The sequence below is a fragment of the Mangifera indica genome, unplaced genomic scaffold, assembly GCF_011075055.1.
Source record: "Mangifera indica cultivar Alphonso unplaced genomic scaffold, CATAS_Mindica_2.1 Un_0020, whole genome shotgun sequence".
In the NCBI taxonomy this organism is placed as follows: domain Eukaryota; kingdom Viridiplantae; phylum Streptophyta; class Magnoliopsida; order Sapindales; family Anacardiaceae; genus Mangifera; species Mangifera indica.
In genome coordinates, this window is record NW_025401112.1 from 15,490 (window position 1) to 41,313 (window position 25,824).

General features: G+C 35.3%; 2 protein-coding genes across 2 annotated transcripts; one reads left to right on the top strand and one right to left on the bottom strand.

The window, feature by feature from the left end:
- Nucleotides 1-143: 143 nt before the first annotated feature.
- Nucleotides 144-9,001, bottom strand: LOC123205962 (kanadaptin-like). Its single transcript, XM_044623037.1, has 12 exons — nt 8,515-9,001; nt 7,746-7,831; nt 7,526-7,605; nt 6,908-6,963; nt 5,485-5,533; nt 4,401-4,547; nt 4,057-4,152; nt 2,844-2,957; nt 2,560-2,690; nt 2,059-2,303; nt 705-1,532; nt 144-608 (listed from the first exon to the last, which is right to left on the bottom strand). Exons 1-12 carry the CDS (start codon nt 8,823-8,825, stop codon nt 559-561), a joined length of 2,193 nt encoding a protein of 730 aa, XP_044478972.1. The 5' UTR covers nt 8,826-9,001; the 3' UTR covers nt 144-558.
- A 680-nt stretch (nt 9,002-9,681) lies between these two features.
- Nucleotides 9,682-24,990, top strand: LOC123205960 (cell polarity protein mor2-like). Its single transcript, XM_044623036.1, has 18 exons — nt 9,682-9,840; nt 9,930-10,045; nt 10,368-10,486; nt 10,882-10,927; nt 12,127-12,199; nt 12,280-12,337; nt 12,879-12,974; nt 14,080-14,197; nt 14,273-14,539; nt 14,819-14,920; nt 15,086-15,443; nt 15,534-15,647; nt 16,596-17,227; nt 17,319-17,515; nt 17,824-18,046; nt 19,395-19,514; nt 20,517-21,290; nt 21,705-24,990. Exons 2-18 carry the CDS (start codon nt 9,950-9,952, stop codon nt 24,750-24,752), a joined length of 6,441 nt encoding a protein of 2,146 aa, XP_044478971.1. The 5' UTR covers nt 9,682-9,840; nt 9,930-9,949; the 3' UTR covers nt 24,753-24,990.
- Nucleotides 24,991-25,824: the final 834 nt, after the last annotated feature.

Here is a 25,824-nt window from a genome sequence, read left to right on the forward strand (position 1 = left end):
TAACTGTTCATCCTTGACCTCCAATCCAAACTTAGTAACATCTGATCATCATAAAGATTTTCATCTACTACTTAAAAAGTTGTTTTCTAGTACAAAACATTGGCATACATAGACAGAATGAAGCTAAAAATAAAATATACAACTTGTCTGAACCATTAGTGCACTTTAATATTGAAGAGAACCTACCAAACCGACAGAAAAAATTACAATCCGTGGTTGAGCATACACTGTTAGGCTCAAGTTGCCTTAATGTAGAACCTAAGTTTTGTACATAAGCTTTTTACAATTACTTCCCATAACTATCAGTCAATTTTGGGTTACAGAAAATAAAATATACATGATCTCAAAATTTTTACTAATTCAACTTGATCAATGACATTAATGGCATAATCTTCAGAGTATCACCTAGAAGCAAAAAATTACTAATGATACCTCTTCAACTTAATTTCAGTTGTTGCATCTTATAGACCTAGACTCAACTGTCTCACGGTAAAGTTTTTTGGTGCCCCTTCAGTGAAATTTATTAAACCGGAAGTCATGCACTACAAGCATCTCAATTCAGTACCCATATCGCTCATTAAGTGCAGTTCGTCCATCTCCGGATTGTCCTATATGATGAACATGAAAATCATAAAATCATGAGAAAATAACAAATAATCAATTTTGCTGATATAGACATGAAATACAGAAATGAAGGAATTTACCTTCAGGAGGCACCCATGATTCATAGTCTGAACTGCTATTGAGAAATGCAGGCTTCTCAGGCCCAAGCACTCGTTTAGGCTTTTTCTTATCTTTTCTCGGTTGATTCTCACCCGGCATTTCTCCACTCTCGTAATTTCCCTCATCATCTTCTCCATGATACCCTCTTTTATGTTTCAATAGAAGTGCCACAGCATCCTCAGCCTTCAGTTCAGTTCCAACAGAAGAAGTCGTTGACTGATCAAGAGCTTTATTTTCAATACCTTCAGGCTGCTCAACTGGGAGCTTTTTCCTTAGAATCAGACCAGAGGTAGTGGACTCAATCCTAGAGTCCACCTTCAGCAAAGCATCATCTGATTTGCTCAGCATTTTTTGTCTGTCCTTGTAGCCTACAAATTGATCAGGCTCTTCAATATTTAAAGTAGCCTCTTCCTTTGGGGCTTCCTGTGTTTCCATGTCCTCTATAGCCCCAAGCCATTGAGGCTTTGCAATAGTATAAGCACCAGTTTTCTCCTCATTTGTATCACTGACAACCTTGTCAACTTCAAGCTTCTTGTTTGATTCCACAGGAGTGACTGGAGTTGTCTCTTTCTGCATGGAGACATTTACTGATTCTCCTGATCTACTTTCCTTGGGTTCCTCCGGAGCTTTCTTCTTGACAGAAGTAACTGGCAGTTCGGATTTGAGGGGTTTTGGCTCCTGTGCTTTTGAATCTCTTCTTTTAGCAGCTTCTCCAGCCGGATCAGCAATTTTCAACAAGTAGAAGATCCTATCCAGTTCGGATTGTAGAGTTGATATTTCCTTCTGAAGTTGTACTGTTTCATCAAGCACTGATGGCAAAATATGGAAAATCAGCAACAATATAGTAAGTTTCTTTTACAAAGAATTAGCTGAGCATAAACTGAAAAGGGAAAAAAAATACACCATCCATAAAGAAACTGAAATGAAAACATAAAATGGATTACCAACAGTTGGCATTTAGTCTATGAACAGGAGGTGACAACCAGGTGCAAATTAAAGAATTTGAAATTTGGATCATTAGTGTGGGTAACTCATGACACACTTTTATATGATTATAGATAACTTACCAATACTATAGTCTGCATATTTGAATAAACAAATTACAAAAAGAAAGGTACCTTATATGATAACATTACATCTCATTATACTACATACCCTTACTGCCATATCCGCTTACCCAAGAACAATTGTGTTCAAATAATAACAGGCACAGACAACTTATGCAACCATAAAGGGACAAAAAATTCAAGATGCTGAATGAAATTTTATATATGAATTATTAAAAATCAAGCATAACCATATGTCTAGAGGTTTTATCAGGTGTAAAATTCCCACCTAGCTGAGATGAAAGTCCAGACATGAAGGCATCAAGTGCATCTCCAGATTCAGTTTCTACTGAAGTTTCTGATGCCATTTTGTTCTTCTCTTTCTCAAGCAACACTTTCTTGTCTTCCATTTCTTTCATGATTGCATCTCTCTTGTCAAGAAGAGTATCAGCAGTTTCAACTGATTGGTTTTCACCAGATTTCCGAATGGGCGCCCGCTTCTTTGTCCGGTCATAGAATTCATCATCATCATCACTGGGCAATGACAAGCATTAAAAAATGAGTGGTATTACTTCAGCACAAATAATCATGATCTCTCTAAGAAATAGCATAGTTATATCCTTTCACAACTTTAAGAAAGCCAAAATTCAGCCTCTCATTTAATAACTAAGCACACTATGCATTTTCATTGAAATTTGTGAGGAGATGCAGTCACAGTACGCATTTTCATTCATGCTAAAATCATTGAAATTTGCCACTCAAAGAGAAAAAAATTCTGATAAAAAATTACCTCAAATACTCTTCATCATCTTCTGCATCTCCCATTTTCTTGCCACGAGATATCTTTCCAGATCGCGCACCAATACTTTCACGTATACTATCGTTTAATGTCTCTTCCAAGTTTTCAAGTTCTTCCATGAGCTATAAAAACTTTCATGTCAAAAGGAAAAAAAGAAAGAAGATAGGAGAGAGGAAAAAAGGAAAAAAAAAAAAAAAAAGAGAACTGGCCCCAAAAACAACCAGACTTTTAATATGACTGGGGCCAGATAACAATTCATTTACAAAGACCCCCACCTGTGTTATTCTTTGTTCATTCCTAGCAATCTGAGTTTGTTGGCCCTGTGTTAACCCACCTTGAGCAATATCTTTAGCACGAATTTGATCTATTTCTCTCTTCATATGAGCTATCTGTAGTTAAAAATGCAGTGCATAAGCAAACAAGCAGGAGCAATAATCCGAAATAGAAAACACAAGAAAACCACAAGTTCAAAGTTTAATGGCTATTAAGCCGCATTTCACTATGCTGTTGATGAAGTACTGATATAAGTTTGATTAATTAACAAAAGCTATTATAAAATCCTAACTAACGGATACTGCAAATCACAATAAAATATGGCATGGTTGGTATGCATTGCATAACAGGAGAAAAACCATGCTGCCATTTCCAGCTTATAATGATAGTGGCAACTGGCAACCCAACAATAAACTGAACTATAATCGTTTGTATCACTCAACAGTAGAATACAACTATTATCAAAAAGGTAGTCATGCAACACAACAACATGGGTGGGATTTCTGTACAAATGTGAGGAATGCTCAAAACTATATATGTTCTTCCTTATAATAGGACCACAATAATGATAAATACTATCAAGGAGAAAAACATGACAGAAATGAAAGTTAAGCAAAGAAAGAAGAATGAGAAGAAATATATCAAGCACTAGTTAATTTTGCAGAAAACCAAATTGCAAGCAAAAACACCTCCAAATTCCCCTAGGAATTAAAAAGTCTTAAATTGTTCAAACAACTACTTCCTCACTACTTAGATTGTATTATGAATTGTAGTTTCTTGAAAGATCCGGCTATGAGGAACAACTTTCCTACTTCTCACTTGCTTTTTTATCTTTATAGTGTTTCTTAACTCTTATCCATCACTCAAATTAAGAGTACCATACCCTCCTTATTTAGAGGTTTAAACCTTCATCAAATGCAACCTTGGCAACCCCCCACTCCCCCACTTTCTTTTCTTTTTCAATTGAAGCTCTCAATTGTCCTGGTTAATTTCAAGTAACCAGCTGCTAATTGAGCACTTTGCATAACAGAAATATTAGAGGAAAGGATAAAGTTAAATGTGTGGCAATCCAAGTCTTCACTTAAAAAAGAACAATGGCTAAAACATTGATGTTTAAGGAAAAAAATCGAAACAACGCCACCAAAGTTACAGCCAGAAGTTGTTTTAGACATTTTATTGCTAGAAAGGAAGTATAATAAAGATATAATCACTTGCCTTTCCAATCCTCTTTGTTACTTTCTCACGGGTTTTTTCCTGCTTCTCTGTAAGCTGTCCTTTATAAGTTTGCCAAGTTACTTCATCAATATCATCCTGGAAATGCAAAGGTAAATGAGTAGGAAAGACTGACAATAAAAGCACATTCTGTATTTCACATCAAAAGAATCCAAACTGTGAATCAGTAATATACAGAATATAAGGGGCAATCGATGTAAAAGTTTCTGAACTTCAGACTAGAATTTGTAGTCAGTCTAAAACTTTTCAGGAAACTTAGATTTGAAATTTATTAGAATGTATGGATAAGCATTCTCATCCAAAATTATATTAAATTAAAGAAAAACCTCAGCTTCTTCAACAGCATCTTCTCCCATGCCCCATGAAATACCATCAGCAAGAGATGCATCCACTCTTGCTCGTTGAAGTGAATTCTCTTGATCTAACAACTCTTGTCGGATCTTAGATTCTCTAATTATTTTCAAGTCCTTTTCCTACAACAGAAAACCAGGTAATACAATATAGCAATCAAAATACATGCAAGTTTAAGCATGAATTTTTTTTTTAATTTATTATTATTATGAGATCACAAACACAGAAATTTATCAGTAACCTCAGCCAAAAGTAACACCAACATATTCTATCCACAAAAGTTAAGATCCATCTAAAGGATCACAAGAAGATCTATACAATGTTGATAGAACAGCTCAAAACATCTAATGATCAAATTCTTTCTCTGTATATGGTCTAGGATCAATGATATCACATCCTTTATGTAAATTATAACACAAGTTGTAGACCATGAGATCAAGATACTTCCAATGGTTGAGAATGCGTGTAATATATAAAATTTTTCAGGTGCATTAATTATGTATGTTAAATTCCATCTTATTTGCAAAATATGCCTTGGTCAACTAGCTTAAAACAGTAGAACTGTGTCACAATTTGTGGAAAAAGTATGGTGCCATTGATCTCTCTCTCTCTCTCACACACACACACACGACCGAGTGATTAATACTTAGAAGAAAAGGAATGAATGTAGAACTCTAATATAAGGAGGGCAGTTTGCAAATTCTCAAAATGGGGTACTTGAAAATAAATGAAAAATAAACTCCAGAGCCAAGTAATTTCACAATTGACAAGTAAAATCTGTAACAGGAAATTATATCATATTCAACTGCCAAATAACTAAAAACACACACACACATATATAATTGAGTCATTTATACATAGAAGAAAAGGAGGAAATGCAGAACTCTAATTCAAGGAGGAGAATTGTAAATGCTCAAGATTAGGTAACTGAAAATAAATGAAACAATAAACTCCAGAACCAAGTAATTTCACAATTGTTAAGTAAAATCTGTAACAGGATCTTATATCATGTCAAACTGACAAATAATGATAAAACATATATCGTCAAAGAAGCCTTACTGGTGGCATCAAGTCAGATGGTCCCTGAAAAATGTATAATCGAGATGACCTGTGAAAGAATAATCATAAACATTAAAAAACATCTACACTTGTTAATCATGTAATTAGGAAAATCATGAGCATTTACTGGTTATATCCACAATTTTTTCCATTTCAAAATATTTAACATACAACAGATAGCCTAGTCGAGTAGTAAAATATGTTGACATCACACAGCATGACAACAATGCATCTAAGCTGGACAATTACCACAAGTCTAATGTAGTGATAACAAAGAATAGATAAAATAACACCATTCACAAAGGGGAAATTGAAACTGCTAAATGGTCAACTTTGCAGACAAATAATGTTAGGGAAAAAAACAAGGCTTGTCAAAATTTCCAAGTCCTGTTTCAGCGTTATAGATCACCCAAATAGTTTTTGATAGAAAATCAGTGCAATTGGCTCTCAATCGTAACTTGATGCAGAATCAAATTCACATTTGAAGTTTAAGCTGTTTTAAGATGTTATTATAGAATTCTTTATGACCTGTTTGCAAGTAGCTGCTTCTAAGGAGCTTGTAAGGAAGCTACTAGCTTCACAAGTATAACGGCAACACTATTGCCATAGTCAAACCACCCATGTAGCACAGAAACGGAAACGGAAACGGAGAAACGCGGAAACGGAAATGTAGAAACGTTTTTTTTTTTAAATATAAGAAACGGAAACGTGGGAAAACTTATAAACATGAAAAATATAAGGATTTTTTTATAAATACTAAATTTTTTATAATAAAGATATATAAACTTGTATAATATAAAAATAAATAATAAAAAAAGAATGAAGAAAAATAATACTATAAAATAAAATTATAGAACCTATTGTAAATTGTTCTTGAGCAAACACACATAAATATTTAAGAAAAAAACAACAATATACAGCAATCTATATGATATGTTGGGGAATAGATGAGTAACACATTGAAGAATAGAGAGGAGATGAATTCAATATGAGATTTAAAGACATTTTCGTTTTGAAAATACAAAAGATATATGTTTAATCGATTTCACAATTTTTCTTCTAAAAGAAATGTGTTTCAAAATTTTTCAAAAATTTTGAAATGACCCGAAACGTTTTTTACAAGTTTCAGAAAGTTTTGAAAACAGAAACGTTTCCAAAACGTGGAAACACACCCCATTATAAGTTTCCGTGCTACTTTGCAAACCACCATAGATTCATCAAGATACTACTTAGTGGGACTAGTACCCACAAAACATGTCAGAATTCCTAACAGATAAAGCATAATCTACTATAATATTTAGATACCTGGCGTCTGAAAATCACACTAATCAACTGCAACACAAAATCTGAATAAGGAGCATCTAAAAACATAGAGAAGGAATGATATCACAAAGTCATTGTAGTCATGTTAGATTTCACTCACTGGCCAAAACGAATGACATCACCAACACGTAGGTCCACATAAACCATTTTCTGCACCTGTGAATGTTGGAAAATTAAAGGACATGAAAAAAAACAGGATTATTGTATAACACTTGTTAAAAACAAAGAAAAAGTATTACAAGTTGACCAGCATTCCTATTAGAAAAAGGCATAAATGAGTTTCACACGAAAGACTATTTAGACAGACTAAGATAGTATCAAACAAACATGAACTTGATAAAAAGGGTAAGATATCATTCTGATACAATTTGTGTGCATATATTTCAATGTGAAATAACAGAATGCTAAAATTTGTGAAATCTCAAAAGAGTTATGTAGTTGCCATGGTTTGAAAATTCTAATTCAAATCACTAAAGTAAAATTATAAGGGCAAGGCAACGTTAAAATTTCTTTTCAATTCCTATGGTATGTTTTTCACACACAACTTGGAGTGGGTAACTGAAAAATAATTGCATTGCAACCAACTGAGAAAATTGAATTAAAACATTCAATTAAAAAGTAGAAAGATTTGCCTATCTCTAACCATTTGAAAAAAGCAATACAATTAGACAAAATCTATAAACAAAACAATAAGTAAAAACAAATGGCATTTCGATACCTGATACTTGTTAATAAAAGTACCATGAGTACTGCCAACATCATACAGATATGCCTCTCCACTTCTCTTAAACTGAATAACTGATAAATTTAGGAACAAGAGACTAAGTTAGAAGAACAGTATAATTAACCAAAGGAAGCCAGCTTAGAAATATATTATTGGGTAAGAAAGCCTGAAATGATGCGTAGCAAAGAAGAAAATCAGAGTAAAAAATATCTACCTGCATGAAAGCGAGAAATGGTAGGGTGCTCAAGAACAAAATCACAGAGGTCCACACGTCCAAACATGTAAGCCCCCTTCTTGCACCTGAATATTAATAACATCATACACATCAACAATCAAGGAAACTGCAATTTTTAACGCAAATGCTGGCAATGTTAATGGGAACAAGAATTATGATGCAGTTTGAACAACAAGCTGGAACAGAATTGCAGCAGATGATAGATGAAGAGAGGAAGTGGAGTTGGCGCAGAAGGCCGTTAGCTGTAGGAATAAAGGAGCAGAGTTACTTAAATAATACGGCATCGTCGTTTGAGATTGTTGAGAGTTACAGGATATATTGTTGTTTTCTTTGGATGTAATTTTGAATGTAATAGCTGGAGACATGTGCGACACCGTTTCATGATTTTGCATTGTAAATAAAATGGAGAGGAAATGAATGAAAGTGAGTTTTGGCGCCTAAAGAATTTTTCCCCCTGTTTCTCTGTTCTACCTTTTCTGGAATTCTTCCCTCATTCTTTCTTCACTTAGTTCAATTGATTCGCAATGCTGTGCATCAAATTATTCGAACACACAGCTTCATATTTCTTCACTTCAACATTGTGACTAAACTCAACAGTTTTAGGACAAAAATGTTAAATTGATATTGTCTAATTCGTATTATAACATTCAACATCCAATAAGTAACAAGAACGAGCTACATAACTATTCACGGCCAGAAGATAAAGAATCATCGTTTCATTAGTTTAATACAAAGAAAATAAACTTACACGTCGAATTGATCAACAATGAAGCCATCCTTGAGGACCTCGAAGTAGAAATTATGACAGGGAGGTCCACTCCATTCAGGAATCTTGTAGGGCACGGAGCCATGCTGAGTAACGGAATTTGATTTGTCTTGTTCTTTAGTATCCACTGAGGGGTTTTCAGAACTCGCTTCAGGGTTAGGGTTCTTGGGAGGGGGTGGGGCCATAGGGGCTATCGTTGTCGTCGTCGTCGTTGTTGATGTTGATGTTGACGAGGTGCCGGGTTCTTCGGCGGCGGGTTTGGACGGTGGAGGAGGCATGGTGGTTGCCGTCATTGTATCAAAAAATTGAACGAAGAATTTTGCGATAGAGAGGTGATACAGTGCTAGCAAATTTACTTATGGCTGATGGTGATAGCAATTTTACAGAGGCGGCGATCCGGCGGGTCGGGTCTGATATTGAAGGGGCTGGCCACGTACGTAAAATGGGATTGAAAAAGTTGGTGAAATATTTTTCCCACACAAGGTTTGATAGAATATCCTATTACACCTTTTAAGTTGAAAAACCATTTTCATTGAAGCAACAATTAATTTTAATGTAAAAGAATATTTATATTATTTCATCGAAATATTATAATAAAGTTATATTAACTATTATTTTATTATTAAAATTTAAAATATTATAATAATAAATATATTTTAGAGGATTTTTTAATAATAAATTATCAAATTTAGTTTTATATATTTTAAAAATATAATTATAATTTTAATAATTTATAATATAATATTTATATCTTTACTTTGTTGTATATTATTCAATTATTTTAGATATAATTATTATTTTTAAAATTATCAAAATATCTAAAAATATTATAATCACTCTTTAATTTTGTTAAATTACTAAAAATTTCTTTTGAAAAAATTTATTAATATTTTTAAAAATTAAATTCACCCTAATATATAATTATATGGCATTGATATATTTACTTATATTTGTAAATTTTTATTATTTTTAATTAAAAATAATATAAATTATGAAAAATTAAAGAATTTACAAAATTAATTTCAATTTTGGATTTAGGAATTAATGATTATAATGTTATTGGATCTTTAAAATAAAAATTTAAGACAGATATAAAATAAAATAAAATAAAATCCTTTTCCACATTAATGGGATTTATTGATTAATTTCTGCCTACGTTCCAGACTACAATATTAGCGTTATTACACAGCATGCTCTTCGTTCAATGGAGAAAAAAACACACAGACACAGTGTTGTCGGGGCTTCATGTTAGATCCTGAACAATGACACCAAATTCGACGTCGTTTTGACCGGCATCACTACTTTCAGGTACTTCTAATTTCGTTTCTTTAATCATTTTCTCATCTAAATTTCAGGATCCCTAATTTGGTTTAGTATTTTTTTCTTTCGTAATTAAGTGTGAAGTTAAATCTAGAAGATGAAGGCAGGCAGCGCTGCCAAGTTGATTGTAGAAGCATTGTTGCAGCGGTTCCTCCCGCTTGCACGACGTCGTATCGAAACCGCTCAAGCTCAGGTCCGTCTTCGGTTTGATTTTGTCGGTTTTTCATTTGATTGATACTGTGGAGCGCTTGAATATGCATAATCGAATGTCATGGTTTCTGTAAGATTACTTGTGAAATCTTGAAGCCTTTGTCTTCATTTTATCTTTTAATGATGTGATTTAATAACAATGGATCAATAAATGGTATAAATAGGTAATTTGTCATTGGCATCAACCTTATAAGATTTCATAAGATTTTGGTGTTTTTTTTTTTTCTTGTCATGCTGGCATTTCCAGTAAAGGTTCATATCTTATGTTTTGTAATTAGCTTTTTCTTTTCATGGGGAATTTGCAGGATGGACAATATCTACGTCCGTCAGACCCGGCCTATGAGCAAGTATTGGATTCTCTAGCTATGATTGCACGGCATACACCCATCCCTCTTTTGGAAGCTCTACTTAGGTGGAGAGAAACGTGCGTATTCTGTCCCCCAATGAACTTCTGAGCTTTTATTTTTGTTTAACTTTCTTTTGGGGATATCAGTCTCTGAGCATAGATTTTTCCTCTTTCCATCAAGCTTCCTTTGTTGCGTCAATAGAAATGGTTTTTGTATCACTGGTCTAGTTATTATGCTAAGTAAATTGATTGTGTCTAGTATGAAATATATTGTAGCTGTATTATTTGAATCAACATTTTGACTTCTAAATATTAATTGTTAAATTTAGGGGATATTGTTCTTCCATTATTAGTTGTAATATAAAAACATCACTATGATATCAAAGCATTTTGTTCTTGAGTGGTACTCATGTCCTAATCACTAGTTCATTTCTTTTTTAAATCTTTATTCTCTTTGGGGATATTTGTTGCAGCGAATCTCCAAAAGGTGCAAACGATGCGTCAACATTCCAAAGGAAGGTTTGTATTTTTTTTAGTAGCTTGCAAATCTCAATACCATGAAACTCAGCTATGTTTTATTATATGTAATGCATGTTGTGGATACTGCTCTTAGTACTATACATACACTCAAGTTTAGTTTGAAGCTAGAAATCAAATTGGATGTTGATTGCTAAAGACAGACTACCTTACTCATGAGATAAATCTTTTTGAGTTGGTATTTAGCAATGGGATTACTGTACATAATCAATGGGATAAAAGTTAAATCCGATCAAATAATAAGCGGGCCTTGTTTCCTTTATGAGTGAATATCTACATTTGAACCATTGAGGAATATTTTAGTATATCTTTTTTACTAGTATAATATATCTACTTGATACTGGTTTTTTGCATTTAGTGTACGGATTCAGTCAAGGGTAAGTAGGGTTGATGTTACCTTGAGTTTGTTGTGATCATACCCGTGATCCAAGCTCTGTTTTGCCTGAACTAAATTTACATGTCCAAGTCTGAGCTGGCCTGAATTAGATTAATTATTAAATTCTTAACAATTAGTTTAATTTGTTTTAGACATTTTTTGTTCTTTTGAAAAAAATTTTTTAGGCATCTTAAAATAGATTATTGAGATATTTTCTTTTGCTTACTTTATTACGTGTTGATGTTTTTTATATAATTTCCTTATTAATCCCATCCCAAGTTATGGAGATCTATCTGCATATATGGAGATAAAGCTTATTTCCCTTAAAATATCCAGTAAAGGTAAAAAAAATTATTTAATTTACATGTCTCTACCTTATAAATTCAAATTCTATCTTTTACTCATTCCTAAATTATTGTCCACTGCGATTGGCTCTTTCTACCTCACTATTGATATGTCATATTTTAAAGCTTTCCCACCAACTAAAGCTACCTGTTGGTATGTTTTTTACTGTTTTCTATTTACTATACTGTCTCATGGCTCAATTATTGTTTATGTGTTTCTGAATGCAAATTCTGATGCGGGCTTGACTTAATTTATAGAAATTTAAATCATACTGTGTGGTTTTTTCTCATATGGATTCTAAAGTAGGTTTGGTTCTTTTTTTCTTACCTGATAAAAATGTGATAGGAATTTGACTTATGAACCATATGTCTTATCTTTATGAGACACTGCTATGCATAGCTTGTCAGAGAAATGGAATTAATTGATCACAAGTTCAATAATATATTTGTATGGGGTTCAGCTTGCTGTGGAGTGCATATTTTGCTCAGCATGTATTCGCTTTGTGGAGTGCTGCCCCCAAGAAGGACTCACAGGTTTGCTCATTGCATACCCATAGTTATTATCTTCATCTGTGCTTATTATTCTAAAATGAAGTTGCTTGTTTTCATGGCAGAGAAGCTTTGGTCTGGGCTTGAAAATTTTGTTTTTGACTGGCTAATAAATGCTGACCGGTAAGACTGCAATATACGGATTCACAAACTTTAAAGAAAAATTTAGAACTGCATATTATATAAATTTGTTGTTGGGTAAATCTCTTGTTTGATTGAGGTTATGTGAGCTATATTTACCAAACAAATTTTTGGTCTCACTTTTCATTTTCACCTCAGCATGAGATTTATGGAAGCACTCATACTCTTTTTACACTTGGATGATGACCATCCCATGGATGCTTTTCCATAGTTTTCATGCAACAGTTATTTTGCATACTTCCCCATTAGAGGCTTTATTCTGTGGAATATTGCACTTGTCATTGATGTTATTGTTATTTTCTTCTCTATGGAAAAAATATACTAGTGAGAAGAATACCTGATGTTGTTCTAGTTAAGAATTTTTAGTTAACCACCCGATGTAAGATTAAGCCTATGGGGTTGATAGCTGTTTAGAATGCTATTTAATGTTGATTTGTTTTGTGTTTAGTTTGAATTATTCCTATAACATGACTGAGGTTAGACACTATTTTTTTGGCATTTGCTTAATATATTGTCAGTGCAGTGTTGTAAGCCAGGTTGAATATCCCTCATTGGTTGATTTACGAGGCCTTCTCCTGGACTTAGTTGCTCAACTCTTGGGTGCCTTATCACGAATCAGGTAACTAGTTTATCGCCAAATGATGATTGAAATTGATGGTGATTAACATTTTTGAAAACTGTTTAACATTCAAAGGCATCATTTATCTTTAGTACTGCTTAGGTTGCCTCTGTATGTGTGTGGTTTTGTTGAACTGCATATGTACGTATGGTATAAATATGAGTGAAGCTTTCTTATCTTAAACTTAACAAGCAAGAGAATAATAGTAATAAAATATCACTCTGTGGATCGAGAGTTATCAGCATTCTTTTTGGGTGTTATTTAATCGGAAGTTTTTCCCCTATGAGATCCATTGTCATGCGTTAGAGAGCTCCTCTGACCATTCAGATTCATTCAATCTAACACAAACAATTTGACAAGATCAAACTGTTTTGTTGCTTTCAACACACCAATATTCTGTCTTATTGTAAGATAGATAAAAAATATGCCAATCCTCCCCTAGGTCAAAACCCCTTGAGTGATTTCCCTGAATATTTCCTTGTATTCACCTCCTATTCTCCTCTCTTTCTATAGTCCTCTCTCAATTTCAGTTTCCATTTTTCCCTCCATTATCCTTAATCACAGTTTGTCAGTTTTGCCCTTATTGGAGCGTATTTGTATGTCTGGATTGATGCCTTTGTCTTGCTATTTTGTTTAAATTCTTCAGTTATTCTATCCGAAATTACGGAAGCGAATTCATTGCCTGAATATCTGTCTTTGACTCTTTTAATTCTCCTTTTGTAAACTTGCTTGAGTAGTGGTCTAACATCATGCTAGCTTCATAATTGTGCTTTCAGGGTATGCTGCCTTATTGATAGCGACATTAACTTTTACTGACTTGATTTTTCTATCCTTTCTCTCTATATTTATTTATTTTTTTCATTTTCAGTGAAGTCCTTGTTATGCTAAAACAGGAATCGAATTTGACAGCTTAAGAAGTGTTGATGATATTGATTAATAATAATTATTTTCCTAAAAATGTAATCTCCTTCACGCTTTAACTGGTTGACCGAAACATATTCTCAAGTTATGACAGAAAGTTTGATGCTGGAGGTCACATTAATTTGCTGTGCTAACTAGAGTAAAACTTGTCTAACTTCTATTGTTTTTTGTTTTTCTTTTGCAGGTTTAGTTCTGTAACTGAGCGCTTCTTTATGGAACTCAATAGTCGGAGACCTGATGCTAGTGTTGCCCGAAGTGAGACTCTTAGTATCATTAATGGGATGCGCTACCTAAAGCTTGGGGTATGTGTATAATTACATTTTCTCTGGAGCATACTGCAATGAATACTGCAATATGACAATAACTATATTAACCAGGTTTTGACTGAGGGTGGACTCAATGCATCAGCATCGTTTGTGGCAAAAGCAAACCCTCTTAACCGTACTGCACATAAGCGCAAAAGTGAGCTTCACCATGCACTATGCAATATGCTGTCAAACATCCTAGCACCGCTTGCAGACTGTGGAAAAAGCCAGTGGCCTCCTTCAGGTGTAGAGCCTGCACTTACTCTATGGTATGAAGCTGTTGGGAGAATTAGAGGGCAACTCATGTATTGGATGGACAAACAGAGTAAACATGTATCAGTAAGTGGGATCAGATTATCTCTTTCTTTTTCTTTTTGAATTTGTTGTTCTGTAATCTGAAAAGTTATTAATAATACTATTTCCATTTTTTACCATGAAAATTCTGCAAATTCTATTTCTAGTCTTTACCATGAAAAGCGTGGATACTTCCTAGTTACAAGCTTGTTAGTTTTATATTACAGCTGAATTTTCTGTTTCGCTACAAGCCTCTGGATGAACTACCATCTGCACTTTATACTTGCTCATATTTATTTATTACTGAAATTTTCCTTCTATTAGGTTGGCTACCCTTTGGTGACTCTTCTTCTCTGTCTTGGTGATCCTCAAGTATTCCACAACAACTTGAGTCCACACATGGAGCAACTCTACAAGTATCTAAGAGTGAGTTTATGCATATAAAGTTTAGCCTAGCACAATTTTTTTTTTTTTTTGTCTATGGATTGTTTTCTCTAACATTCGAAGTGGATTGTTTTGGAGGTTTGATCCTACGTTTATATACTGTTTTATTTGTGGTGCTAAGTGACTTTGTTTGATTTTATTGTGCAGGACAAAAACCATCGGTTTATGGCCTTGGACTGTCTTCATCGACTTTTGAGATTTTACTTGTGTGTTCATGCAACTAATCAGCCCCCTAATCGTATATGGGACTATTTAGACAGTGTGACCTCTCAACTTCTAACTGTTTTAAGGAAAGGAATGCTTACTCAGGATGTCCAACACGATAAGCTAGTAGAATTTTGTGTTACCATAGCAGAACATAACCTCGATTTTGCCATGAATCATATGATATTAGAATTACTGAAGCAGGATAATTTAAGTGAAGCAAAAGTTATTGGTCTTCGTGCTTTACTTGCCATTGTCATGTCTCCTTCAAGCCAGCATGTAGGCTTGGAAATATTTAAATGTAATTATCAACTCTTCATTTATTCCAAACTGTTGATATGTGGCTCTAATTTGGTAACCATAACATCATTTATTGTTGTTGGATAAGCAGTTCATGATATTGGGCACTACATACCAAAAGTGAAGGCTGCTATTGAGTCAATTTTAAGATCTTGTCACAGGACCTATAGTCAGGCTCTTCTAACTTCTTCAAGGACTACCACAGGTAATATTTTGTTTTGGAATTTGCATATGCAAATGGCATTTTTTGAGAGCTGCTTACGTCTAAGTCAACAAAAGGGAGACCATAAATTATGAAATCGATTTTTGTTTGATAGCATAGATTGATATTAATGCATAGTTCTCTTTGGTCACAGACATAATTTGGTTAAATGAGTAATTGTTTCAAGTAATCCAATTGATGTAGGAAAGGCAAGGTTTTAATTTAGAGGGGTAGAAATAGAGATGAGTAAGGAGAAAGAAGATGGAGAACTTAAGAGGAATTTGGGAAGAAACGTATAAACTTGGTTTGTTGGGGGGGGGAGGGGAAGGCTGATGTTTATAATCAATGATGACAAGTGTCTAGTCTCTTCAAGATTCTGTATAGGTGATGAAGATCACAGAAGAGAAAATTTATGAGAAAGTTATAGAAGTGGAGAAAAAAGGACAAAATTTGAGGGATATCAGTTTTAATTTCTCAATCCGTAATTTTAATCAAATCTGAAAAATTATACGAGCCTACGCCCCCTAGTAATTTCTTGTTTTTTTTCTTTGTTTTAATGTTTATGGGTTTGCAGTTGGCTGAGCCTTTGCTCAATATGAGGCTTTAAGACAATTAGAAAAATTGAGCTAACTGATGTCGGTCAGGGTGAGTTGGTCCTTAAATTGCTTGTTAGCTCTTACAAGCAAAATGGTTTTAAATTTAATTAAAAAAAATATCATATGATTCTTTTTTCCAGGGCATATGTATTTACTGTGAGACTTGGACCTATTTTTCATCTTTGTAGTAAAACTCGATTTATATAGCCTAGGGCATATGGTTACTTGCAGTTGAAAAGGATGAAGGAAACCTTGGTTTATGCAATTTACTGGATTGCTCTCTGTTTATACCGAATGAAAATTTATGCTATTTTGCTGCAAGGGTACATACCTAATGAATTTTATGCCTTTTCAGATGCTGTAACCAAGGAAAAATCTCAAGGACATCTCTTCCGGTCAGTGCTGAAGTGTATACCATACCTGATAGAAGAAGTTGGCCGAAGTGATAAAATAACTGAAATAATACCTCAACATGGCATAAGTATTGATCCTGGTGTTCGCGAGGAAGCAGTGCAGGTGCTGAACCGGATTGTAAGATACCTTCCTCATCGTCGCTTTGCAGTTATGAGAGGGATGGCCAACTTTATCCTACGGCTTCCTGATGAATATCCTCTCCTCATTCAAACATCATTGGGTCGCTTGTTAGAACTCATGCGTTTTTGGAGAGCTTGTCTGGTTGAAGATATAGTAGAATATAGTACTGAAGATGCCAAGCGTGTTGGGCCTAAAAAGGAGGGATTTAAGAAGCCTTCTTTCCGTCAACCAGGAGAGATTGTTGAGTTTCGTGCATCGGAGATAGATGCAGTTGGTCTAATATTCCTTAGCTCTGTGGACAGCCAGATTCGCCATACAGCATTGGAGTTACTGCGCTGTGTACGTGCCTTGAGGAATGATATACGAGATCTCACAATTCAAGAGCAGCCTGATCATAGTATGAGATATGAACCAGAACCCATATATATTATAGATGTCCTGGAAGAACATGCGGTGAGATATACTAGGCTTGCTGTTGTATTTTGTTTTATTTTGTTTCAGCAATCTTGTAACCATTTACCTGATAAATATCTTAAAATTTTAGGATGACATTGTTCAGAGCTGCTACTTGGATTCTGGTCGTCCATTTGATTTGAGACGAGAATCTGATGCAATTCCTCCTGATGTGACCCTTCAATCTATAATTTTTGAGAGTCCTGATAAGAATAGGTGGGCTCGGTGTCTTAGTGATCTCATCAAACATGCGGCTGAGCTTTGCCCAAGATCTGTTCAGGAAGCAAAGTAAGTAAACTTTCTTTATATAATGAACCAAAATAAGTTGTGTTACTTGAAAAACTTTTGTTGTGTTGCATATTATCTTTCTTATTATACATAGCTGAGTTTACTCATAATTTAGGATGAAAGGTAGAATCTGTTGGGAAATAATTGGTTGACTAGTTGTGTTGAAACTTGTTCTCCTGTGTATGTTGATGGTATTTTCTTCCTGCCTCTGCTAACGTGCTTTGCAGTTTCTGATCAAATTTCTGTGTTAATCAATTCCATAATTAAATAGTCTATGAAACTCATATTAATTTGATCTTAATTTGCAGGCAAGAGGTTGTGCATCGTCTTGCTCATATTACACCTATTGAGTTAGGAGGAAAGGCTCATACTTCACAAGATGTAGACAACAAACTGGATCAGTGGCTGATGTATGCGATGTTTGTATGCTCATGTCCCCCAGATACTAGAGATGCTGGTAGCATTGCGGCAACCAAAGATCTTTACCATCTTATTTTCCCCTCTTTGAAGTCTGGTTCGGAAGCACACATTGTAAGTGAATATTAAAAAGAAATCTTCTGGTTTTTCATGATTTGATATATAATTCAACCTCATTGTATAATAATGTCTTAATGAGCCCCTCTTCTGAATTGTGAAAATGAAAGACAAGGATGAAGGGATTATTTGTATGCTTTACATGATTTCTCTGGTTCACATGGATTTGAAATGCTTTTCTGCTGAAGAACTTGTGCTTTCAATGCATTCATTCTCCCAAATTAACCAAGATTGCAATGCATCAATTGATTCAATTGTCCAAAATTAATCTAGATGGTAATGCATCTGCATTGTCAGTTTAGCTAGCTAGATCTTTTGGGCTTGTATAAGAGGTTTTGGGGTCAAATGCCACTCACATTGAGACTGGGGGGTTCTTGTTTTAAATTTGAAATTTAAAAAAAGAAGATTAAGAAAAGTAATGAATCTATAATCAAATAAAAGAACTGCTGAATAGCCCTGTGCATATATGCAAAATGTACTTGTCTTTCTGTTGTCATCAATCTTTCAGAATTCACATAACTCTTCCATTGTTGAATAAAATAATATAACTAGTGAGGGAATGAAACAAATTGTTATCAATCCCATTACCTCGTATTGTGGAGTGAGAGGTCTGGGGACTGTTCCAATTCATACCAGCTTAATGGCAGTAGGATGGAAACTCTTTATTTTGCGCATATGGGTAGGGTGTGTTAAAAAATCTCATTGGTAACAAGAATCTCAATTATCTGTCAGGTGGGAAGTTGTAAGGCCATCTCATGGTTTTTGAGATGGTGCCAACTAGCTATATACCCTTGTGTAACTCGGAAATTTTAGATGATCATCTATGTATTTACATATTTATTCTGAGCACTGTCTTTAAATTATATTTGCCATATTGGCAGGTTTGACTACTTCATTCCATTTCATTTGGGGTGGAGGTGGTAAAAGAACATGTGATATACATCCAATGTTCCATACACCTATAGTATGATGACATTGATGGAGCCTGAAATTGTCATGCCTACTAGATTTTTTTTTTTTTTTGGTTTACGCTACTTAATATGCAACCTTGCAACATGTTATATACTTGCTATATGTTCAAAACTGTTCTGGTAATATAGTAAAGGATGGAAATAAAAGTTTTATTGTCCAACTTGAGTGCATGGTCATTAGGTAATACTCAATAATGAGATGTGAATTCAACACAACATGAACTACAAAGATAGAACCAGTTAGGTTGATTCGTAGAAAATTACAGGCATTTTAGCTTTTAGTCTCTTATAGTTAAAAAATTTCTTCTTTATTTTTTCGCGACTACATCTAGATCTAGCTAATGCTTTAATTGGTTTTGTTCCTTCTATTGTAGCATGCAGCCACCATGGCTCTTGGCCACTCACATCTGGAAGCATGTGAAATAATGTTCAGTGAACTGGCATCTTTTATTGATGAGGTCTCTTTGGAAACTGAAGGAAAGCCAAAGTGGAAGGTATGTTATATGATTATTTGGTTGCAAACATCTTTCATCTGTTGTTTTGTGAACGTTAGGGCAATTTTGCTGAATGTTGTAACATATACATATCAACAGTGACTATCAATCCTGGTCCTGTAAGTGGCTATCTAATTTGCTATACTTTGATGGGTCATGTGATAATGTAGACTTCATGTTGTCAACGTGTGAGTGACTGCAACAAGTCAGTAGTAATATTAGTGAATACATTTTTAGTTCTTATCAAGTGCAAAGAGGCTTTTCTGAAAAGGATTATATTGGTCAAGGGGTGACTTGAGTAAACCTAAATAAGTATTTCAACTTGGCAAGTTAGAGTAAAACGGAGTCTAGAAATTGCACATGCATAAGCCTTGTCAGGGCTAGAAGTGCTAGGGGTGCTAAATATTGTATCAAATAGAATAATTGATTATGATTCAATTGCATGGTTTCAATTGGTAATTTATTGTTGCATATGGGATTGCATTTGCAGGCACCTTAACTTATATTGGTCATACAACTGCTATAAGCCCTATCCTCCTCCAGCTCTATAAGATATTGGAAAAGAAATGTCTAACCATGACTTTTTTTTTTTTTTTTTTTAAAGACTTCTTTTTATCTTTCCAATTCTGCTTCAGCCTGTTAATTATCTTGTGTTTTATTCAATAGTTGGTTGACATGCCATTTGTTACTTGTTTCTTTGTGGAAAGTAATCTTACTTCTTTAAGATATATACAGGGAAATCGACATATCCTTTCTTTTCCTTGGAGATGCCATCTGGCTGTGTGGTTTGGTTTATGTAAATATCTGTTGCTAACTGACTGAAGTTTGACAGTTGACTCCAAAAATAAAATTATTAATAAATACTAAAAATTTCTTGCTCTAGAAGTTGCTTAAAATTATTTCATTTCCTGAAGTTTGAAGTATAGTATAGACTGCATACAGTACATCTTTTTCTTTTTTCCTTATAGGAGCTTACAGTATATCTTACTCCTGTATATGCAGAGTCAAAAACCTCGTCGTGAGGAACTTCGTACACACATAGCAAATATATATCGCACCGTTGCTGAAAATATCTGGCCTGGCATGTTGAGCCGTAAACCAGTTTTTCGTCGCCATTATCTGAAGTGCATTGAGGATACAACTAGACAGATCTTAACATCATCTGCTGAGAGCTTTCAAGAAACACAGCCTCTCCGTTATGCACTTGCATCTGTTTTAAGATCTTTAGCTCCTGAATTTGTTGAGTCCAAATCAGAGAAATTTGATATCAGAACTAGAAAGAAATTGTTTGATCTTCTTTTCTCCTGGAGTGATGATACAGGCAGTGCATGGGGTCTGGATGGTGTTGGTGATTATCGACGTGAAGTTGAACGTTATAAAGCTTCACAGCTTACCCGATCTAAAGATTCTGTAGATAAAGTTTCATTTGATAAAGAATTGAGTGAGCAAATTGAGGCCATCCAGTGGGCTTCCATGAATGCTATGGCTTCCCTTTTATATGGACCTTGCTTTGATGACAATGCTAGAAAAATGAGTGGCCGGGTAATATCTTGGATAAATAGTTTGTTCATTGAGCCTACAGCCAGGGCTCCATTTGGCTACTCACCAGCTGACCCAAGAACACCATCTTACACTAAACACACAGGAGAAGGTGGACGTGGAGTTGCTGCTCGAGATAGGCATAGGGGCGGCCATCATCGTGTTGCTTTAGCAAAATTGGCTTTGAAGAATCTTCTTCTTACAAATTTGGACCTTTTTCCTGCTTGCATTGATCAGGTAATCTTGTTCTCCTACTGTTGTGCACCAAATGCCCCCAAGTCTGTATGCATAGAATTCATGATTGGGGAGATTGATTAGTTATTAGTGGGTGTCATATTCCACTGACGAACCTTCAATTTGGGAGAAAACTTTAGCTTGCTGAGTAGGAGTAAAGTCAGCTGTTGCAATGCATAAAGATCTTTACAAGAAAAAAGAAGTAAAAAATGATTGTGTTTTAAAACTTTACCTGCCTTGAATAAATATTTGCATAACCTTTCATTATTTAGATCCTTTTCAATATTTATGCTAATCTTCTTCTGCTGCATTAGATTGCTCTCTGTGCTTTACCTGTGATCACATAACTAGCTTGATTATATAAATCATGACTAATGACATTTTCTTTATGCGGAACTAATCAACTTTTACTTTTAGTGCTACTACTCTGATGCTGCCATTGCTGATGGCTACTTCAGTGTGTTGGCTGAGGTCTACATGCGCCAAGAGATTCCAAAATGTGAAATTCAAAGGCTACTGAGCCTCATCCTCTACAAGGTTGTTGACCCAACTAGACAAATCCGTGATGATGCCCTTCAGATGCTTGAGACACTTTCTGTCCGTGAGTGGGCTGAAGATGGCATTGAGGGTTCAGGAAGCTATCGAGCTGCTGTTGTGGGCAATCTACCCGATTCCTACCAACAATTTCAATACAAGCTCTCATGCAAACTTGCAAAAGATCACCCTGAGTTGAGCCAGCTCCTCTGTGAGGAGATCATGCAGAGGCAACTGGATGCTGTTGATATCATTGCACAGCATCAAGTTTTAACCTGCATGGCTCCATGGATTGAGAACCTGAACTTTTGGAAACTTAAGGACTCAGGTTGGAGTGAAAGATTATTAAAAAGCCTTTACTATGTGACCTGGCGCCATGGAGATCAGTTCCCTGATGAGATTGAAAAGCTTTGGAGCACAATTGCTAGCAAGCCTAGGAACATCAGTCCGGTTGTTGATTTTTTGATTACAAAAGGGATTGAAGATTGTGATTCAAATGCTTCTGCTGAAATAAGTGGTGCTTTTGCTACTTATTTCTCAGTTGCAAAGCGGGTAAGTTTATATCTGGCAAGGATATGTCCACAGTGCACAATTGATCACCTGGTTTACCAACTGGCTCAGCGTATGCTGGAAGATAGCTTGGAACCAGTTGGGGCAAGTTTGAATAAGGGTGACGCCAATGGAAATTTTGTGTTGGAGTTCTCTCAAGGACCTGCTGTGGCACAAATTGCAGCAGTCGTAGACAGCCAGCCACACATGTCACCATTACTTGTCAGAGGTTCTCTTGATGGTCCTCTCAGGAATACTAGTGGTAGCCTGAGCTGGCGAACAGCAGGTGTAACCGGGCGAAGCGTCTCAGGCCCACTTAGCCCAATGCCTCCTGAGTTGAATATCGTCCCAGTAACTGCCGGCAGGTCTGGCCAACTTCTTCCAGCAATGGTAAACATGTCAGGGCCATTACTTGGGGTTAGAAGTTCGACTGGAAGTTTGCGTAGCCGACATGTTTCCCGCGACAGTGGAGACTACCTCATTGACACTCCAAATTCTATTGAAGATCCTCTGCATCCTCCTGGTATTAGTTCTACAGAACTTCATTCGGCTTTGCAGGGGCATCAGCAACATTCACTCACACATGCAGATATAGCATTGATTCTGCTTGCAGAGATTGCATATGAGAATGATGAAGATTTCCGCGAGCACTTGCCTTTGCTCTTTCATGTCACATTTGTTTCCATGGATAGTTCAGAAGATATTGTGCTGGAACATTGCCAGCATTTGCTTGTTAATCTATTGTACTCACTTGCAGGTCGACACTTAGAGCTCTATGAGGTAGAAAACAGTGACGGTGAAAACAAGCAGCAGGTTGTCAGCCTGATCAAATATGTCCAGTCTAAGCGGGGGAGTATGATGTGGGAGAATGAGGACCCTACTGTTGTGAAAACTGAACTTCCAAGTGCAGCACTCCTGTCTGCTCTTGTCCAAAGTATGGTGGATGCTATATTCTTCCAAGGAGATCTTCGAGAGACTTGGGGGGCTGAAGCACTCAAATGGGCGATGGAGTGCACATCTAGACATCTAGCCTGTCGCTCTCACCAGATCTACCGTGCATTAAGGCCTAGTGTCACAAGTGACACATGCGTATCACTCTTACGTTGCCTTCATAGATGTTTGGGAAATCCAGTGCCTCCGGTTTTAGGATTTATCATGGAAATATTGATGACTTTGCAAGTAATGATGGAGAATATGGAGCCAGAAAAGGTGATACTCTACCCCCAACTCTTTTGGGGGTGCGTGGCCATGATGCACACAGATTTTGTTCATGTCTACTGCCAGGTCCTTGAGCTCTTTTCACGTGTGATTAACCGTTTGTCATTCCGGGACAAGACAACTGAAAACGTGCTTCTTTCAAGTATGCCTCGAGATGAGCTCGATACGAATGGTGATGATGGAGATTTTCAGAGGACGGAATCCAGGGGCTATGAGCTGCCACCATCCACTGGGTCTCTCCCTAAATTTGAAGGAGTGCAGCCTCTAGTGCTTAAAGGACTTATGTCAACTGTTAGTCATGGTGTCTCTATTGAGGTCCTCTCACGGATTACAGTGCATTCATGTGATTCCATTTTTGGGGATGGTGAAACAAGACTCCTAATGCACATAACAGGTTTACTTCCCTGGCTTTGCTTGCAGCTCAGCAAGGATGCCATGGTGGGGCCTGCTTCACCGCTCCAACAACAGTACCAAAAAGCTTCCTCTGTGGCTACCAACATTGCAGTATGGTGTCGATCAAAATCATTGGACGAATTAAGTTCTGTGTTTCTTGCTTACTCTCGAGGGGAGATCAAAAGCATCGATAATCTCCTTGCATGTGTCTCCCCGTTATTGTGCAATGAGTGGTTCCCAAAGCACTCAGCTCTCGCTTTTGGACACTTACTACGGCTATTGGAAAAAGGTCCAGTCGAATATCAACGTGTTATCTTGCTCATGCTTAAGGCATTGCTCCAGCACACGCCCATGGATGCTTCCCAGAGTCCTCACATGTATGCAATTGTGTCTCAGCTGATAGAGAGCACTTTATGTTGGGAGGCATTGAGTGTATTGGAAGCCCTTCTGCAAAGCTGTAGTTCATTGACTGGTTCACACCCGCATGAAGCAGGGTCATTCGAAAATGGAACCGATGACAAGATGCTTGCTCCCCAAACCTCATTCAAGGCTCGAAGTGGCCCCTTACAGTATGCCCTAGGATCTGGGTTCGGCGCTGGTTCAACTGCAGCTGCTCAAGGAGCTGCAACCGAAGTGGGGATGTCACCTAGAGACATGGCATTGCAGAATACACGTCTGATGCTGGGCCGTGTGCTCGACAACTGTGCATTAGGGAAAAGAAGGGATTACAAAAGGCTGGTTCCTTTCGTGAGCCCCATTGGACACCCATAAGTTGCAGGTACTCACTGTGATCACATATGTATTTTGAATAGAAATGTGAGAAAATTTTGGGGGCTGACTTGTAAATAGGACCATGAAAATGGTGCAACCCGTAGTTTCAGCATTTTAAAAGCCCCATCCCCGAGTAAATATTCGTTGTATCTCTTGTTTTTGTAAATTATAACTTGCTTCTCACTTAAATTCCAGTTATGGTAAGTGGGAAATTAATTAAATTAGCTCTTTTTTATAATGGATGGATTCAAAAATAATCTCGAATAAGCAATACTATGTATATATATTTTTTATAGATAATTTAAGTACATAGATGATATATCATCATACGATTAGATGTTATTTTATTTTTAATTCAAAATCATCCAATATGTTTATATAATTTTATTGATCTTATATTTTAGCTAATTTTCAAAATTAAACACAAAATTATCTTCGTCTCAAACCTTTTTGAAAAGATGTTATATTCTATACAGGATTTATTACTCACTTCTCACTTTTACCATTTTGCAAAATAAGCTTGTTCAAATAGATAAAAAGGTATAAAATCAAACGTGAGTAGAGAGGTTAAGAATTTTGATGCCGGGAATTTACAATTCATGGTTTATATGATTTGGGATAATTATACATAAAACTTTGAAAATTTTTAATTTTTTAAAATTATTATTTACGAAGAATTTAGAAACTATTATGAGGTGGAAATAAAAGTTTTATTACCGAATTTTTTTTATTTAATTTGTGAGATAATAAAAAATTTTAATAATTTTAATTTTATTACAATTTTATAATTATTTATTGATTTTCTTGATGAATATAACAAATAATAAGAAGAATATTTAAGAATTATTATACCTCAAAATATTTAGGACAAATAATATTTTAGTATTTTTTTCATTACATCAAATCAGGTATAATAATTATTTATATTTATTAATTTTTTATCAAATATAATAATAATTATATTTAGTAATATTTTATAATCTATATTTTATAATTTTTTATTTTTAATAATTAAAAATTACTAAAACCAAATTAAACGTTTGATTTAAGTAATATTTTATTATCAAAATTA

Coding starts and splice junctions, on each gene's coding strand:
- LOC123205962 (XM_044623037.1), bottom strand. CDS start 8,825: ATGACGGCAACCACCATGCCTCCTCCACCGTCCAAACCCGCCGCCGAA. Junction 6,964..7,525: donor CTTTTATTAACAAGTATCAG/GTATCGAAATGC, acceptor CAACATTCACAG/GTGCAGAAAATGGTTTATGT. Junction 1,533..2,058: donor TGGACTTTCATCTCAGCTAG/GTGGGAATTTTA, acceptor TTTTGCCATCAG/TGCTTGATGAAACAGTACAA.
- LOC123205960 (XM_044623036.1), top strand. CDS start 9,950: ATGAAGGCAGGCAGCGCTGCCAAGTTGATTGTAGAAGCATTGTTGCAG. Junction 10,487..10,881: donor CTACTTAGGTGGAGAGAAAC/GTGCGTATTCTG, acceptor TATTTGTTGCAG/CGAATCTCCAAAAGGTGCAA. Junction 14,540..14,818: donor AACAGAGTAAACATGTATCA/GTAAGTGGGATC, acceptor TCCTTCTATTAG/GTTGGCTACCCTTTGGTGAC.